Genomic DNA, 18582 nt, shown 5'->3' on the forward strand with positions numbered 1-18582 from the left:
GCCTCTCTCTCTGTGTGTGTCTCTTATGAATAAATAAAAAAAAAAAATCTTAAAAAAAAAAAAAAAAGATCTTTAGGGAGCAATTTAGCAATACTTATCAAAATTTTAATACACCATTCGGGTGTATTAATACACTGCTAGATTTCCCCCCCACAAATATATTTACAAGTGTGCACAAAGACTCTTACACAAAATTATTCACAGTAGTTTATGCTAATGTCTAGAATAACAAAAAAATCATATCTAAAATAACCAGAAATATTTTTTTTCATCAAAAGAGGTCCTATTAACTGGAGAGTAGATGATAAAATGTGCTGATTTTCTTAGATATAATGATATTGTATTTTATTATGCAAGGTAAGTACTTAGCTTACAAACTTCATGATAAAGTATAAAGTATTACTGTCTGCAAGTATCTTTTAAGCCACTCAGTTTGTATAAAACATATTAGAAAGAGAGACAGAGATGAAAATATGGGAAAATACTTGAAAATACTGAATCTATTAAAAAGTATTCAGATGATCTTTATATTGACTTTATTTGTTCACAAATACTTCTTTCTTAATTAAAATTTGAGAAAAATGGGAAAGTTGGAATCATCATTCCAACTTTAAAAGCAACTAAGGTAGTACCTTAAATTAGCATATAATTTTGTCTCTACTGGACTTTGAAATTATGTTTCACTTGTGATCAACACCATGTCTTTATTCAAAGGAAGGACTCCATTTCTGGCAACAATGTATATTAGACTCAGTTTTATCTCCTCTATTCGAATCAATTTTGTTGCATTTTCTTAAGGATTTCTTTTAAGGGAATGATATTTTCTTTTCCCATTTATAAAAAAAGATATTAAATAAATTATGATGTATCAATATCATTAAATGAAATATTATTCAGGCTTTTAAAAGAAGGGTTATAGGGGAAAAAGATAAAGTAGATCTGTGTGTGAATATATGGAAAAATTTCTCAAAATTTCCCAAGTATGTAGAAACTTCTTTGATTTTTTTTTTTTAAAGACTTCATTTATTTGAGAGAGAGAAGGAGAGCACAAGCAGAGAAGGAGGAGCAGAGGGAAAAGGAGAAGCAGACTCCCTGCTGAGCAGAGAGCCTGACATGGAGCTCAATCCAGGATCCCAGGATTATGACCTGAGCCAAAGGCATTCGCTTAACTGATAGAGCCACCCAGACACCCTGAAACTTGTTTCAGTTAGGGATTTCCTCTGGGGTCTTTTATTTGTCTTCTTTATCACAGGAATAGAGTGCTCGCTTCGGCAGCACATATACTAAAATATCACAGGAATAGAGGCAAAATAAAGCAGATCACAACAGGGAACAAATTAGTCTGGATAGAGCAGAAAAGTTATATTAGGCTAGAAAACAGTAAGGTAGATGATGGAAGTTTATTATGTAGGCAGTATAAAAGAATTAAAAACTTTTAATAGGAAAATGACACAATGAAAGAAGTTTTTAAAAAATTTAATCTAGGGATGTCTGGGTAGCTCAGCAGTTGAGCATCTGTCTTCGGCTCAGGGCATGATCCCAGACCCGGGATCAAGGCCCACATCAGGCTCCCTGTGAGGAACCTGCTTCTCCCTCTGTGTCTCTGCCTCTCTCTGTGTGTCTCTCATGAATAAATAAATAAAATCTTTTAAAAAAAATTTAATCTACTATAGCCTGGCAATCAGATAGGACAAGTAAGGTGAGTTACTAGGAAAAGGTAACAGAATTTGCATAGTAGAACTGAGGGTAAGGGGAAATAATATTATTTACAGTCTAAAACCAAGGGTAGGCAAATATTTTCTGCAAAGTCAGATAATTATTATTTTAAGACCTATCAAAACTATTTACCTCTGCCACTGTAATGTGAAAGCAGCCAGACAATACAAAAGAGAATGTGTTGCTATGTTCCAATAAAACTTTACTCGCAAAATTAGGCAGTAAACTGGATTTGGTCAGAAGGCTGTCATTTGCTAAACCCTGGTCTAAACAATGGAAATAACAGACATCAGTAGTAGAAAGATCCAGAAAAATAAGGCAATTAAAAAAAAAAATAAGGCAATTTTAGCAGAAAAGAGACACTTAGGTGCAAAATTTAACAAGACTTCAAAACCACTCAGCATAAAAAAAAATTGTAGACCAATTACCTGTATGAAAATAGTCACAAAACCTCAAAAGAATACTAAGAAACTAAACCCAGCAACTTATAAAAAGCATCATACACCATGACTAAGTGGGATTCGTCCCTGAAATGCAAGTTTAGTTCAACATACAAAAATCAATCGTATGCACCTTATTAATAAAGAACAAAACCACATGACTGTCTCAATGGCTAGAGTATAACACACTGGAATACAACACATTTTAATGATAAAAACATTCAACAGACTAGGAACAGAAGGGAAGGACCTTCCTCAACCTGATAAGAAGCATCTATAAAAACCCCACACTTAATACACATAATGGTGAAAGAATGAAAACTTTCCCAAGATCAGAAATAAGACATTAAAAATGTCCAGTCTCACCACTTCTACTTAACAGTATTCTGGAGGTTTTAGCCAGAGCATTTAGATAAGAACAAGAAATAAAACGCAAACAGAGGGACACCTGGATGGCTCAACAGTTGAGCATCTGTCTTAGGCTCAGGTCCTGATCCCAGGATCCAGGATTGAGTCCCAGCAGGCTCCTTGTGGGGAGCCTACTTCTTCCTCTGCCTATGTCTCTGCCTCTCTCTCTCTGTGTCATAAATCAATCAATCAATCAATCTTTAAAAAATTAAAAAAGAATAGAAAGGAAGAAGTAAAACTATCTTTATTTGCAAATAACAGGATACTTTATATATAAGAAAAAAGGGAGAAAGAAAATCTTATTAGAGTTCATAAATTAGTTCAGCAAGTTTACAAGATATAAGATAAATATAATTAAATCTATGTATTTCTATATAATAGCAACTAACAACCCAAAAAAATGGTATTAAGGAAACAATTCCATTTTTAACAGTGTCATAAAGACTTAAATACTCAGAAATAAACAAAAGAGGTACAAATTGTATACAGTGAAAGGAATTATAGAAGGTTTAGCTAAATGAAGATATTCCGTGGTTAATATTGTTTGGCTAGCAATTTCCCCAAGCAGATTCTCAGATTTAAGACAATCTCCATTAAAATTCCAGCTGGCTTTTTTGCAGAGAATGACAAGCTGATCCTAAAATTTACGTGGAAATGCAATGAACCCAAAGTAGCCAAAACAATCTTGCAAAAAAACAAAAGTGGGAAAAACCAAACTTTCCAATTTCAGAACTTACTATAAAATTACAGTATCAATATAGTGTGTTACTGGCATTGAAAGTTCAGAAATAAACCTTTACATTTATGGTCAACTGATTTTCAACAAAAGTGCAAAAACAATCAATGTAATAGGAGAAAGCACAGTTTTTTCAAAAAATGGTACTAGACAACTGCTTCTCCATATGCAAAATAATTTAGACACCTACCTCACAAAATATACAAAATTATATGCAAGTAGATTAATTCAAAAGGAATCAAAGATCTAAATATAAGAGCTAAAATTATAAAACTCTTAGAAGAAAACCTAAATGACTTTGGCTTCAGCAATGGTTTTTAGACATTACACCTAAAATACAATCAAATGAAACAGATAAATTGGACTTCGTGAAAATTAAAAACTTTTATGCATCAAAGGACAAACCAAGGAAGTGAAAAACCACCCACAAAATGGGATAAAACATTTGCAAATCTATCTGCTAAGTCACATATCCAGAATATATAAAGAACTCTTACAACTCCGTAATAAAAAGAGAAATAACCCAACTGAAACATGGGCAAAGGACTTCAATTCTCAAAGAAGATACATAAATGGACTACAGCACAATATGCTCAATATCATTAGTCATTAGAGAAATGCAAATCAAAGCCACAATGACATATTGCTTTATACCCAGAAGTATGTTAGGCTAAAAAGTAGCCCCCCAAAATTCATGCCCATCCACTATGAATATGATCTTATTTGGAAATAGGGTACTTGCAGATACAATCAAATTAAGAATAAGGTCACTTATAGTGGACCCTAAATCTAATACAACTGGTCTCCTTGTAAGAAGAGGGAAATTTGGACAGAGACACAAGGAGAAGACAGCAATATACACACATCCAAAAGAAAGATGGCCATGTTAAAACAAAGACAGACTGGAGTCACGCTGCCATAAGCCAAGGAATACAAAGGACTGCCATCAACCACTAGAAATTAGAAGAGACAAGGAAAGATTCTTCCCCAGAATCTTCAAAGGAAGCATAGCCTGCCCTGTCAATACCTTTATTTTGGATTTCTAGCTTTTAGGACTGTGCGAGAACTTCCATTGTTTTAAGCACGGAGTTCATGGTACTTTGCTACAGCAACCCTAGGAAGCTAATATAAGATAGCTATAATTTTTTTAAATGAAAAATAACAAGGGTTGGCAATGTGCAGAGACACCAGAGCCTTCAGTATAGCCACTGGGGGAAAATGTTCTTCAAAAAGTTAAACACAGAGCTATCATAGAACCCAGTAGTTCCACTCCTGGATCCCCAAGAGAACTGAAAACATATGTTCACCCCAAAATTTATACACAAATAGTCATAAAAGTCAACAAGGACAAGTAATCCAAATATTCATCAACTGATAACACAAATAAAATGTACTACATTCATTATAATGAAGTATTCTTCAGCCATGAAAAGGAATTAAGTATTAATATATGCTACAGTATGGATGAAACTTGAAAACATAATGCTAAATGAAAGAAGTTAGGCACAAAAAGCCATATATTATACGTACCCACTTAGACGAAATGCCTGCAAAAGGCAAATCCAGAAACAGAAAGCAGATCAGTAGTTGACAGGGACTTGAGGAGTGATAGCTAAATGGGTACAAGGTTTCTTTCTGGGGTGATGAAAATGTTCTGGAATTAGTGATAGTGATTGTACAACCTTGTGAATATACTAAAATGCACTAAACTGTACACTTTTAAAAGATAATTATTATGTATTATATCTCCATTAAAAAAGATTTTAAACTAAGATATCTAAGTAAATGGTATTCAGTGTTTAAACAGAAAAATAGAGGCAGAACTGAAAATGCACTTGTTTGTTGTGTCTCATGCATAACTGAAATCACAGAAGCAAATGGACTTTCCAGCAAGAAAAATAAAGAAAAAAAAAAAAAAAAAAAGAAAAGAAAATAATGCCTTAATCAGGAAAGTTGCCAAAGTAGCTGAAAGAGATAGGCAATAACTGGTACAGAACAGATCACAAGAGTTGAGACAAGTTTCAAAGAGGCGGAAGCTATACATTACCATTTTATTTAGGAAAAAATATATTCACACACAATAAACGCTGCATAAAAAGTGAAAATGAGAAAAAGGAAGAGGGTGGACAGCTATGTTAAAATAATATAACAAAGGAAAAGAGGGATTGCAAAAAGTTAATAGATTTTAAAATATGCAGGTTACAAATGACTTGAGAGCAAGTTTCAAGAGCATGGAGAAGATAGAAGCCAAATTAAAGTAGTCAAAGTTCTCGATATCTGGCCCAGAGAGGAAAAATTAAAATACGATAGAAACTTTATCTTGGTCCAAGGGCATGCATTTTCAGAACCACTAAGATCTGTTCACATTTGCCAACAATGACAAAGGCACCAAAAGTAAAGAAAACCCCTAAAAAGATTATGGAAATAGAAAATGTTAAGGGACAAAAGCCTAAGAGAAAGGCAAGAGAAAATAGGACAGTGTGCAGAGACACACACACACACACACACACATACACACTCAAGTTATTGATCCAAGTAAATCCCACAAATGTCCAAGTCATCTAAACAAGCAATAACCTGGTTGTCCTACCTCTTTCTTTTTAGTTGGCCAAGTACAAACAGTACAAATTAGTGACGAGAATCTGAAACTTAAGAGTGAAATAGACCTAGATTCAAATTCCAGCTCTACTTACTCACACAACCAAGAGATTAAGGGGTGAGCGAGGAAGAGGAGACAAATGTACTATGAAAAGAAAGATGTATGTATCATCTACAAAGGTAATTTTAGGGATCCCTGGGTGGCGCAGCGGTTTAGCGCCTGCCTTTGGCCCAGGGCGCGATCCTGGAGACCCGGGATCGAATCCCATATAGGGCTCCTGGTGCATGGAGCCTGCTTCTCCCTCTGCCTATGTCTCCGCCTCTCTCTCTCTCTGACTATCATAAATAAATAAAAATTTAAAAAAAAAAAAAAAGTTTAAAAAAAAAAAGGTAATTTTATATTTTGAATTTAAAAATCAAAATTTGAGTAAGAAAGGTATAATTCAACACATAAGATTTGAATCTAAAGTATTTAATGGTTTTTAAACACTTTTTAAAAATACTTTAATTTTGGGATCCCTGGGTGGCACAGCGGTTTAGTGCCTGCCTTTGGCCCAGGGCATGATCCTGGAGACCCAGGATCGAGTCCCATGTTGGGCTCCCGGTGCATGGAGCCTGCTTCTCCCTCTGCCTGTGTCTCTGCCTCTCTCTCTCTCTCTCTCTGTGTGACTATCATAAATAAATAAATGAAAATAGCTATAATAAATAAATAAATAAATAAATAAATAAATAAATAAATAAATACTTTAATTTTAAAGATGTTTTACTGGACATATACATTCTTACACAATTTTGTCTAGAAATCTAGTCCATTCATTGTGACCAATATAACCATTTTTATTTTTCACAAAATATTGGGCATGACTTAAAATCAGTATTCCTTTAACTGAATGTTTTATTTTTCTAAGAATAAACCTTATGTTGACGAGTCACTCATTAGAATCAATGTTTTTTTGTTTTGTTTTGTTTTGTTTGTTTTTTTGCTTTTCTCTTTTGATAAAGTTACATCTTATGTTGACCTTATTTTACAATTTTCAAAGGAAAATGTTAACTCAGTTATTACTGCAACTACCTATTTTGCAGTTATTTTAGTACTGGAAATAGAGGTTTGTTCCTGACCTTTACACACTCTCTCATACTGCTGTATAGCTTCTTCCACATTCTGATTACTTAACTGCTCCTGCAAAATGGAAGAACATGAATTAAATGCAAATGTAACTAAAATGCACAGCAATATTTAATAGTGGGACTTGAAAACAGGATCCAATGTTGGGTCTGAACTCTTGTCTCCTACAAAGCTGACTACTCATCTCATGCTTCCAAGTTTCCTTTGCCTTGGACAAAAGGGCAGGGTGAAAAACAAAACTTGATACCTTTAATCTACCTCAAAGTTACTGCCCATTTTATTTACCCAATGTTTTAAGCTACCATGTTCTCTTACACAACACAAAAAAGCAAAAATGAGGAAATGGAGGCTCATTATGAATTTAACATAGGGGAAACAAGGAAAGCCATAAAACAAAGCTCTCTATCAATAAACTCAAAGGGCAGGAAAAATAGCATCCTCCATCTCCTCTATGTAGAAAGTAGCTGGGAAATTTGAAAAAATAACAGGAGCCACAAGAGGCAAGAGTATATTACGGGCACTGGAAATCCTCCAATTCCAGTTTTAACCTATCAGGTAATCCAACCTTTACTGCCTATCTCACTTAATATCAGCACTATCTCTATATGTGCTGATTGAATTGGAATGAATCATTACAGAACCTGGAAATCTCTGAAACGTATTAAGTACAGACTACTTTATTTAGATTCAGTTAAAAATTAAAATGTGTTTGTACCTGAATACTCATTAGTTTGCTTCATTTAAAATCCAACATGCAAATACAATAATCCATTAATTGTAGCCCAATCCATTTATTTAATGTCAAGCAAAATATAACCACTTACAAGAGATTTTGCTTTTTTAGGTGTCCTTTTGAAAAATAATTTATAAGACTTTAACTTCACTTTTTTACTTTTTATTTTGAAATAATTTGAAATTTACAGAAGAATTGCAAAGACAGCAGACATTTTCTGAATAAGCTCTAGTTAGCTTCCCCTAATGTTAACTATTACCACGGTACATTTATTTAAAAATCAAGAAACACTGGACTGAAAAATGAGTTAAATCTCCATGTTCTATTATTTAAAATATGGAAAAAATCATCTTTGTATGAAAAAAGGAAACTAGCACTGGTATAATAATATTAACAACACTACAGACTGTATTTTGATTTCACCAGTTTCCAGTGATCTCCTTTTTCACTCTTCTAGGATCCCATAGAGGACACAGGACTGCATTTAGTAATCTTGTCCCCTTAGTCTCCTCCAATCTATGAGAAGTCCTTGGTAGTCCTTTTCTTTTATGACCTTGACACTTTTTACTGGTTGGATATTTTGTACAATATCTTCAAGTCTGGATTTGTCTGATGTTGTCTCATAATTAGACTAAGGTTATAGATTTCAGGAAAGAGATAAGAGATGTGCCCTTCTAGTAACATCAAATCAGTAAAGTACATGGTATCAACATGACTTACTACTGGTGATGGTATTCTTGAACACCTGGTTAAGGTGGGGTCTGCCAGGTTTCTCTACTGTAGAGACACTAATTTTTTCTTTCTATACTCTATTCATTAAAAGCAAATCACTACAACTTTAATTTTTTAAAAGATTTTATTTATTTATTTGAGAGAGAGAGAGAAAGAAAGAGGAAGCACAAGCAGGAGGAGGGGCAGTGGGAGAAGCAGACTCCTCACTGAGCAGGGGCCCCCAATGTAGGGCTCGATCCCAGGGATCATGACCAAAGCCAAAGGCAGACTGACTGACCCACCCAGGTACCCTAATAATTAGTATTTAAATTCCAGAAATTGGGGATCCCTGGGTGGCACAGCGGTTTGGCGCCTGCCTTTGGCCCAGGGCACGATCCTGGAGACCCAGGATCGAATCCCACGTCAGGCTCCCGGTGCATGGAGCCTGCTTCTCCCTCTGCCTGTGTCTCTGCCTCTCTCTCTCTCTCTGTATGACTATCATAAATAAAATAAAAATTTAAAAAAAAAAAAAAAAAAGTTTAAACAGTACTTTAAAAAAAAAAAAAAAAATTCCAGAAATTGTCAAAAGAGAATTTGTAATAATGAACTGATACACTGGGGTGCCTGGGTGGCTCAGCTGGTTAAGTGTCTGACTCTCGATTATCACTTAGGTCATGACCTCAGGACCATGAAACGGAGCCCAGCATAGGGCTCCATGCTCAATGGGGAATCTATTTGAGATTCTCTCTCTCCCTCTCCCTTTACCCCCTCTCCCATTTGCACTCTCTCTCTAAAACAAATAAATAAAATCTTAAAAAAAAAAACTGATAACATTTAACTATACACTAAAATAAACCAACAGAATCTACTTAAAGTGTTTTCAAAAACAAAACTGTTACCTTGAGTTGCTGAATGGTTCGCTGTTTGATATCTATTTCCTGAGAACACTGGTTTTTCTTTTTCTCCAGTTCATGAACTTTAATCCTCAGTAATTTCTCCTCATCACGCATTACAGATACCTAAAAGTAATGTTCATAAAACAAAATATTTTTTAAAATACTGTTTTTTGTTGTTTAAAATTCATGGTCAGTGGTTCAGTGATTCATAGCCTTTAAAACCCATTGGAAAGGTTATAGATTCTAACGTACTATATGACATGGATTCAAAGTATCAGAAAAAATTTTAATATACTAAAGAAGAATGCATATGAAAAGATTACTTTCTTCTCATAATATTTTAAGAATCTAAAACTCTGTAAGTGCTCCCAAAAATAATCAACACAGCACTTTGCAATAGCAAAATCAATTTCACAGAAAAATCAATAGAGATAGTCTAAGAGGAAAATACTGGCTCAGATTTCCAAGGGTTATTGAGTAATGTGATCCAGTAATACAAGAAATACTTTAAGAGCTAATAATGGCCCACAGAGGATGAAAATGGAACAGTTAAAAGATCAAAAGTTATCCACGCACGTGAAGGTCAATTGATTTTTTGACATTACTGGTAACCTAGTTCTAAAAACTTGCTAAAGAAATCAAAACCACTATGAACTAGCATGTAAATCTTCACCAAAAGAAAAAAAAAAGATAATTTATGAACATCTTTAAGCCAATCTCCATTATACCAATCCCAGAGATTTCATAAAATGAAATAAGCTTAAAAATTTCTCCTTTATAAAAACCATGGAAAAATACATACTAACAGTAGCTCTGAGTGATTTGGTTTCAGGGAATTTTTACATTCCTTTTTAGGTTTTCTAAATGTTCCAAATTTACTATAATAAATATACATTTCCTTTATAATCATACAATAAAAATATTTATTTTTATCTTATTTTGTTTAAAAATGTGGAACTTGAGACACCTGGGTGTCTCAGTGGTTTAGCATCTGCCTTTGGCCCAACGCATGATGCTGGGGTCCTGGGTTCAAGTCTCACATCAGGCTCCCTGTATGGAGCCTGCTTCTCCCTTTGCCTATGTCTCTGTCTCTATGTCTGTCATGAACAAATAAATAAAATCTTTTTTAAAATAAATTAAAAATGTGGGACTTGTAGTAATAAACACCAATCTTACCAATTTTACAGCTATAAACTGTTAGCCTATAATAAATAAAGACCACCTTAAGTTTCCATCCTGGCTCTACCATTTACTAGCTAAAGTGAACTTGGACAGGTTATATCTCTCAATACATGTTTCCTTATCCAGAAATTTTAAGTTAAAACAATGACTACCCCTAATATTTGAGAATTCAATGAGATGTTATATGTAACTCAGCATTAATGAACCAGAATAAGCTATTATTACTGTTGTTGTTAGCAGTCCTAGCACTGACATTACACATTATTTTGAAAAAGAGAAAACACTCTTTATAGCCATCATTAGAGTAACAGTGGTGATCTATACATTAAAACATAACTTAAAAAGAGATGCCCCTATAAACAGTGGCACGAAAGAAATCTCAAAAAGAATTAAAAAGCAATTTATATATAGATGACCCCATTTATAAAAACTTAGATACATATATTATTAAATACAACATAATATATGTATCTAATTAGATACATATGTACCTAATATACAATGTTAAATACAATGTAACACATGTATCTAAATAATTACTATACATACTTGTACGTTTTCTTGATCTAAAAGTGTGTTTTAGGGCGCCTGGGAGGCTCAGTTAGTTAAGCAACTGCCTTTAGCCCAGGTCATGATCCCAGGGTCCTGGGGTCTAGCCCAGCATCAGGCTCCCTTCTCAGCAGGGAATCTGCTTCTCACTCTCCCTCTGCCCCTCCCCTCATTCATGCTCTCTCACTTTCTCTCTTTCTCAAATAAATAAAATCTTTTTAAAACTTTTAAAAAGTGTGTTTTAGTGATCTAAAAGAATGCTGTCAAGAGTGGCTATATTTAAAAAGGAGAAAGAAATGATTGGGAAGAAGGACTTCATTTATATCTTCATTTGTTAAAAAATATTTCCAAATAACATATACAATAAAAAGTCTTTAATTAGAAAAAGGAGCTATTATTTAATTGGAAAAAAGAACTATTATTTAAGTAACTGGTTCTATGTGTCTCAAAGTCAATTACACCATGCTTGAAATGCTTACTGATAATCAAGGTGCTCAGAAATAGTACTTAAACCAGGAAGTCACATGCATAGAAAGTAAATAATCTGAATCTTCTAAGTGACAAACAAGTGCTTTTCCAAATTATGCTACATTGCTTTGAATTTACTAATTTGACTAAGAATTTTCCTAGAACTAATTAGAGTTTAGGTCATCTTTACTGTCTTACATTTCTAATCTAATCTAGTCTATTTGTCACATGACTTGGAAACTTTCTGTATATAATTATAAGAAACAACATAGGTTTTTGCATTTTACCTATGATGGTATTGTTTGTATTTTCCCTCCATTGACTGAAAACTTTGTTACATTTCCCTTATTATAATGAATACAGATTCATTGTAAGAAATCAATAAATGCAACAAGTACAGCTTTTAAAAAGTTACCTGTGTTATATATTTTGATTTACTTAGGTAAATCAAAATATATAACAATATTTTATATATCTCCTTGCTGTCTGTATTTTAATACAAACCGTTCACAAAGTTTTAATCTTACTGCATACACTTTACTCTTGAACAATGTGGAGGTTAGGGGTGTAGATCCCCTGTGCAGTCGAAAATCCATTAATTACCTTTGACTCCCCCAAAACCGAACTAATTGCCTACTGTTGACCAGATGCTTTATCAATAATATAATTGAAGTTGATTTAACATATTTTGTATGCAAAATGTGTTATATAATATACTATTACAATAAAGTGAGCTATAGAAAAGAAGTGGACCTGCACAGTTCAAACCATCTTGTTCAAGTATCAATGGTATATAACATTGGGTCCACCTTCTATTAACATTATAACACAAGCACATTCCCATATCATAAAAGCTTAGTTCTTAACCTATACTTAAATCAGAATCCTGATAAACATAGTGATGATTAATCTTTTTTTTTTTTTTAGTGATGATTAATCTAAGAACTTTATAAATTGCAATGATAAAAAAAATTACAAATACAATTTGTACATCTCTACAAATCACTATAAATGAACCAACAAAACTCAGGCCAAAGCTTCCACCACAGTGCTGGCAGGCAAAAAAAAGAACCTCTACTCACAAAAAAATGCAGAGGGGTACTAGACCTACAACAAGAGCTTCTTTCCTCTTCCTTTTCTATAGTATATAGGCCTAATAGTCACAAAATACTCCTTATTTAATCAGAAAAGTTCATACCCATTCTAACTTTTTCATTCATTTTTAATTTATATTAATGCTATCTTATTGTTGACATTTTATGTTAAATGAGAAATTGTTCCAGAACTTCAATTTCAAGTAGGTTAGAATAAACTAATGAACCTTCTATTGAAAAACAGATTGCTGCTGGGGCACCTGGTGGGTCAAGGGCTAAGCATCTGCCATCAACTCAGGTCATGATCTCAGGGTCCTGGAATGGAGCCCAGGCAGGGCTTTGGGCTCCCCTCAGCAGGGAGTCTGTTTCTCCCTCTCTCTCTCCCCTCACACGTGTGCCCTATCGCATTGGTGCTCTATCGCTCTCTCTTAAATCTTAAAAACAAAATACTGGATGAAAAAAATATTTAATCCTTTTAAATGCACTGAAGAACTAGCAAAAACAGTAAAAATTATAGAGGCAAAAACTGAAAATAAGAATCACAGAAGTAAGTAGAGCACTGACAGATGCTGGCCTTTGAGTACACTTAAAGAATGAATTGGTCTGGTTTTCAAAAGAACAGTAAAAAATAAACCTATGAAAATAAAAAGCTTCAATCATCCAAAGACAACACAGAAACCAGAAGATATTTGTAACAATTTAACTGACAAAGAAACAAATCAAGAATAAAGATGCCCTACACACTAATAAAAAATTTTTAAAAAGGGACAGCACAATTAAAATATGAACAAACTATTTCGAGGGGTGGAAACCAGAATAGATAAATAGCCAATAAAAATATGAATAGGTGCTGTATTTCATTAGTAATCAGAGGAATTCAATTTCAAATGACAAGGAGATACCCCTTCACATCCTCTGATGAAGCAATTCCACCTCCTGGAATATAAACTCTTGCACAAGTATACCCACAAGCATGTATAAGAAAGGAATGTTGTTTCTAAGAGCAAAGAAAGGAAAAAAAGCCAAATGGTCAACAGGCAAATAGATAAATAAATCGCAGAATGTCACACAGGGGTGTATTATACAGAAGTGAAAGTGATTTTACAACTATACATAAATCAATCTCAGGAGTATGTGACAAATACTCTCAGAAAAATACAATTTACTGTTTAGAAATAAAAAATAGATATGACTTTATATTTTTAGGTTAGAGAAAGATAAACACAAAATATTCAATGTAATAACTTCTATGGAGGTAGGAAACCCTAGTAGGGATGGGGTCCACAAGCATTTGCTGTATCAATTTCTTCAGACCTTACACATTTAAGTATTCTTTTTACTATTTTTTTAAGATTTTATTTATTTATTCATCAGAGACACACAGAGAGAGAGAGAGAGAGAGAGAGAGAGGCAGAGAAACAGGCAGAGGGAGAAGAAGGCTCGATGCAGGGAGCCTGACATAGAACTCGATCCCGAGGCTCCAGGATCACACCCTGGGCTGAAGGCAGCGCTAAACCACTGAGCCACCTGAGCTGCCCTAAGTATTCCTTTTTAATTAACTCAGGGCAATAATAAAAAATAATTCTTTAAAACTGTTCCAGCTTTTAGAAAAAGTCTAAGTACAACACAAAATCAAGAAATCATAGTAAAGGCTTAATGACCCCATCAAAAGGCGTAGGGTTTCAGATTGGATAAAAAAGCAGGACCCATCTATTTGCTGTCTACAAGAGACTCATTTTAGACAGAAGGACACCTACAACCTGAAAATAAAAGGTTGGAGAACCATTTACCATTCGAATGGTCCTCAAAAGAAAGCAGGGGTAGCCATCCTTATATCAGATAAACTAAAATTTACCCCGAAGACTGTAGTGAGAGATGAAGAGGGACACTATCTCATACTTAAAGGATCTATCCAACAAGAGGACTTAACAATCCTGAATATATATGCCCCGAATGTGGGAGCTGCCAAATATATCAATCAATTAATAACCAAAGTGAAGAAATAATTAGATAATAATACACTTATACTTGGTGACTTCAATCTAGCACTTCTACCCTTGATAGGTCTTCTAAGCACAACATCTCCAAAGAAACAAGAGCTTTAAATGATACACTGGACCAGATGGATTTCACAGATATCTACAGAACTTTACATCCAAACTCAACTGAATACACATTCTTCTCAAATGCACATGGAACTTTCTCCAGAATAGACCACATACTGGGTCACAAATCGGGTCTGAACCGATACCAAAAGATTGAGATCCTCCCCTGCATATTCTCAGACCATAATGCCTTGAAATTAGAACTAAATCACAACAAGAAGTTTGGAAGGACCTCAAACACGTGGAGGTGAAGGACCATCCTGCTAAAAGATGAAAGGGTCAACCAGGAAATTAAGGAAGAATTAAAAAGATTCATGGAAACTAATGAGAATGAAGATACAACTGTTCAAAATCTTTGGGATGCAGCAAAAGCAGTCCTAAGGGGGAAATACATCACAATAAAGCATCCATTCAAAAACTGGAAAGAACTCAAATACAAAAGCTAACCTTACACATAAAGGAGCTAGAGAAAAAACAGCAGATTGACCCCACACCCAGCAGAAGAAGAGAGTTAATTAAAATTCGAGCAGAACTCAACAAAATCGAGACCAGAAGAACTGTGGAACAGATCAACAGAACCAGGAGTTGGTTCTTTGAAAGAATTAATAAGATAGATAAACCATTAGCCAACCTTATTAAAAAGAACAGAGAGGAGACTCAAATTAATAAAATCATGAATGAGAAAGGAGAGATCACTACCAACACCAAGGAAATAAAACGATCTTAAAAACATATTATGAACAGCTATACGCCAATAAATTAGGCAATCTAGAAGAAATGGACGCATTCCTGGAAAGCCACAAACTACCAAAACTGGAACAGGAAGAAATAGAAAACCTGAACAGGCCAATAACCAGGGAGGAAATTGAAGCAGTCATCAAAAACCTCCCAAGACACAAGAGTCCAGGGCCAAATGGCTTCCCAGGGGAATTCTATCAAACGTTTAAAGAAGAAATCATACCTATTCTACTAAAGCTGTTTGGAAAGATAGAACGAGATGGAGTACTTCCAAATTCGTTCTATGAGGCCAGCATCACCTTAATTCCAAAACCAGACAAAGACCCCACCAAAAAGGAGAATTACAGACCAATATCCCTGATGAACATGGATGCAAAAATTCTCAACAAGATACTAGCCAATAGGATCCAACAGCACATTAAGAAAATTATTCACCACGACCAAGTAGGATTTATCCCCGGGACACAAGGCTGGTTCAACACTCGTAAAACAATCAATGTGATTCATCATATCAGCAAGAGAAAAACCAAGAACCACATGATCCTCTCATTAGATGCAGAGAAAGCATTTGACAAAATACAGCATCCATTCCTGATCAAAACTCTTCAGAGTGTAGGGATAGAGGGAACTTTCCTCGACATCTTAAAAGCCATCTACGAAAAGCCCACAGCAAATACCATTCTCAATGGGGAAGCACTGGGAGCCTTTCCCCTAAGATCAGGAACAAGACAGGGATGTCCACTCTCACCACTGCTATTCAACATAGTATTGGAAGTCCTCGCCTCAGCAATCAGACAACAAAAAGACATTAAAGGCATTCAAATTGGCAAAGAAGAAGTCAAACTCTCCCTCTTCGCCAATGACATGATACTCTACGTAGAAAACCCAAAAGCCTCCACCCCAAGATTGCTAGAACTCATACAGCAATTTGGTAGCATGGCAGGATACAAAATCAATGCCCAGAAATCAATGGCATTTCTATACACTAACAATGAGACTGAAGAAAGAGAAATTAAGGAGTCAATCCCATTTACAATTGCACCCAAAAGCATAAGATACCTAGGAATAAACCTCACCAAAGAGGTAAAGGATCTATACCCTAAAAACTACAGAACACTTCTGAAAGAAATTGAGGAAGACACAAAGAGATGGAAAAATATTCCATGCTCATGGATTGGAAGAATTAATATTGTGAAAATGTCAATGTTACCCAGAGGAATTTACACGTTTAATGCAATCCCTATCAAAATACCATGGACTTTCTTCGGAGAGTTAGAACAAATTATTTTAAGATTTGTGTGGAATCAGAAAAGACCCCAAATAGCCAGGGGAATTTTAAAAAAGAAAACCATATCTGGGGGCATCACAATGCCCGATTTCAGGTTGTGCTACAAAGCTGTGGTCATCAAGACAGTGTGGTACTGGCACAAAAACATACACATAGATCAATGGAACAGAATAGAGAACCCAGAAGTGGACCCTGAACTTTATGGTCAACTAATATTCGATAAAGGAGGAAAGACTATCCATTGGAAGAAACAGTCTCTTCAATAAATGGTGCTGGGAAAATTGGACATCCATGTGCAGAAGAATGAAACTATACCACTCTCTTTCACCATACACAAAGATAAACTCAAAATGGATGAAAGATCTAAATGTGAGACAAGATTCCATCCAAATCCTAGAGGAGAACACAGGCAACACCCTTTTTGAACTTGGCCACAGTAACTTCTTGCAAGATACATCCACGAAGGCAAAAGAAACAAAAGCAAAAATGAACTTTGGGACTTCATCAAGATAAGAAGCTTTTGCACAGCAAAGGATACAGTCAACAAAACTAAAAGACAACCTACAGAATGGGAGAAGATATTTGCAAATGACATATCAGATAAAGGGCTAGTTTCCAAGATCTATAAAGAACTTCTTAAACTCAACACCAAAAAAATAAAAAAATAAAAAAAATAAACTCAACACCAAAGAAACAAACAATCCAATCATGAAATGGGCAAAAGACGTGAAGAGAAATCTCACAGAGGAAGACATAGACATGGCCAGAGAAATGCTCTGCATCACTTGCCATCAGGGAAATACAAATCAAAACCATGACGAGATACCACCTCACACCAGTGAGAATGGGGAAAATTAACAAGGCAGGAAACCACAAATGTTGGAGAGGATGCGGAGAAAAGGGAACCCTCCTGCACTGTTGGTGGGAATGTGAACTGGTGCAGCCACTCTGGAAAACTGTGTGGAGGTTCCTCAAAGAGTTAAAAATAGACCTGCCCTACGACCCAGCAATTGCCCTGTTGGGGATTTACCCCCAATGATTCAGATGCAATGAAACGCCGGGACACCTGCACCCCGATGTTTCTAGCAGCAATGTCCACAATAGCCAAACTGTGGAAGGAGCCTCGGTGTCCATCGAAAGATGAATGGATAAAGAAGATGTGGTCTATGTATACAATGGAATATTCCTCAGCCATTAGAAATGACAAATACCCACCATTTGCTTCGACGTGTATGGAACTGGAGGGTATTATGCTGAGTGAAGTAAGTCAATCGGAGAAGGACAAACAGTGTATGTTCTCATTCATTTGGGGAATATAAATAATAGTGAAAGGGAATATAAGGGAAGGGAGAAGAAATGTGTGGGAAATATCAGAAAGGGAGACAGAACATAAAGACTCCTAACTCTGGGAAACGAACTAGGGGTGGTGGAAGGGGAGGACGGCAGGGGGTGGCGGTGAGTGGGTGACGGGCACTAAGGGGGGACACTTGACGGGATGAGCACTGGGTGTTATTCTGTATGTTGGTAAATTAAACACCAATAAAAATTATTTTATTAAAAAAAAAATCAGAGAAAAAAAGAATAAAAAGAAATCATAGTAAAAAATTAATAAATTTAAACTCTTGAAAATAAAAATTTGCTCTAAACAAAAAAGAACCTTACTGAGCGAAAAGGTCTGCAATTCAAATCCTTAAAAAGGCGAATTTCTTGAATATGTAATAAGCTCTTATAAAGCCAAACTAATTTAAAAACAAAACAAAAATCAATAACCCAAATTTAAAAAGCCAAAGATAT

General features: G+C 35.0%; 1 protein-coding gene across 6 annotated transcripts in view; it reads right to left on the reverse strand.

Annotated features, from left to right (window-relative positions):
• Positions 1-18582, reverse strand: part of KIF20B (kinesin family member 20B) — an 80953-nt gene that overhangs the window by 22386 nt on the left and 39985 nt on the right. For all 6 annotated transcript variants that reach the window (XM_077878437.1, XM_077878439.1, XM_077878436.1 and 3 more), the window contains 2 exons: positions 9368-9487; positions 7018-7078 (listed from right to left, as the gene is read on the reverse strand). In XM_077878437.1, coding sequence (XP_077734563.1) covers positions 7018-7078; positions 9368-9487 — 181 coding nt within the window. The remainder of the gene's footprint in view (positions 1-7017; positions 7079-9367; positions 9488-18582) is intronic.

The sequence above is a fragment of the Canis aureus genome, chromosome 29 (assembly GCF_053574225.1).
Source record: "Canis aureus isolate CA01 chromosome 29, VMU_Caureus_v.1.0, whole genome shotgun sequence".
Lineage (NCBI taxonomy): Eukaryota > Metazoa > Chordata > Mammalia > Carnivora > Canidae > Canis > Canis aureus.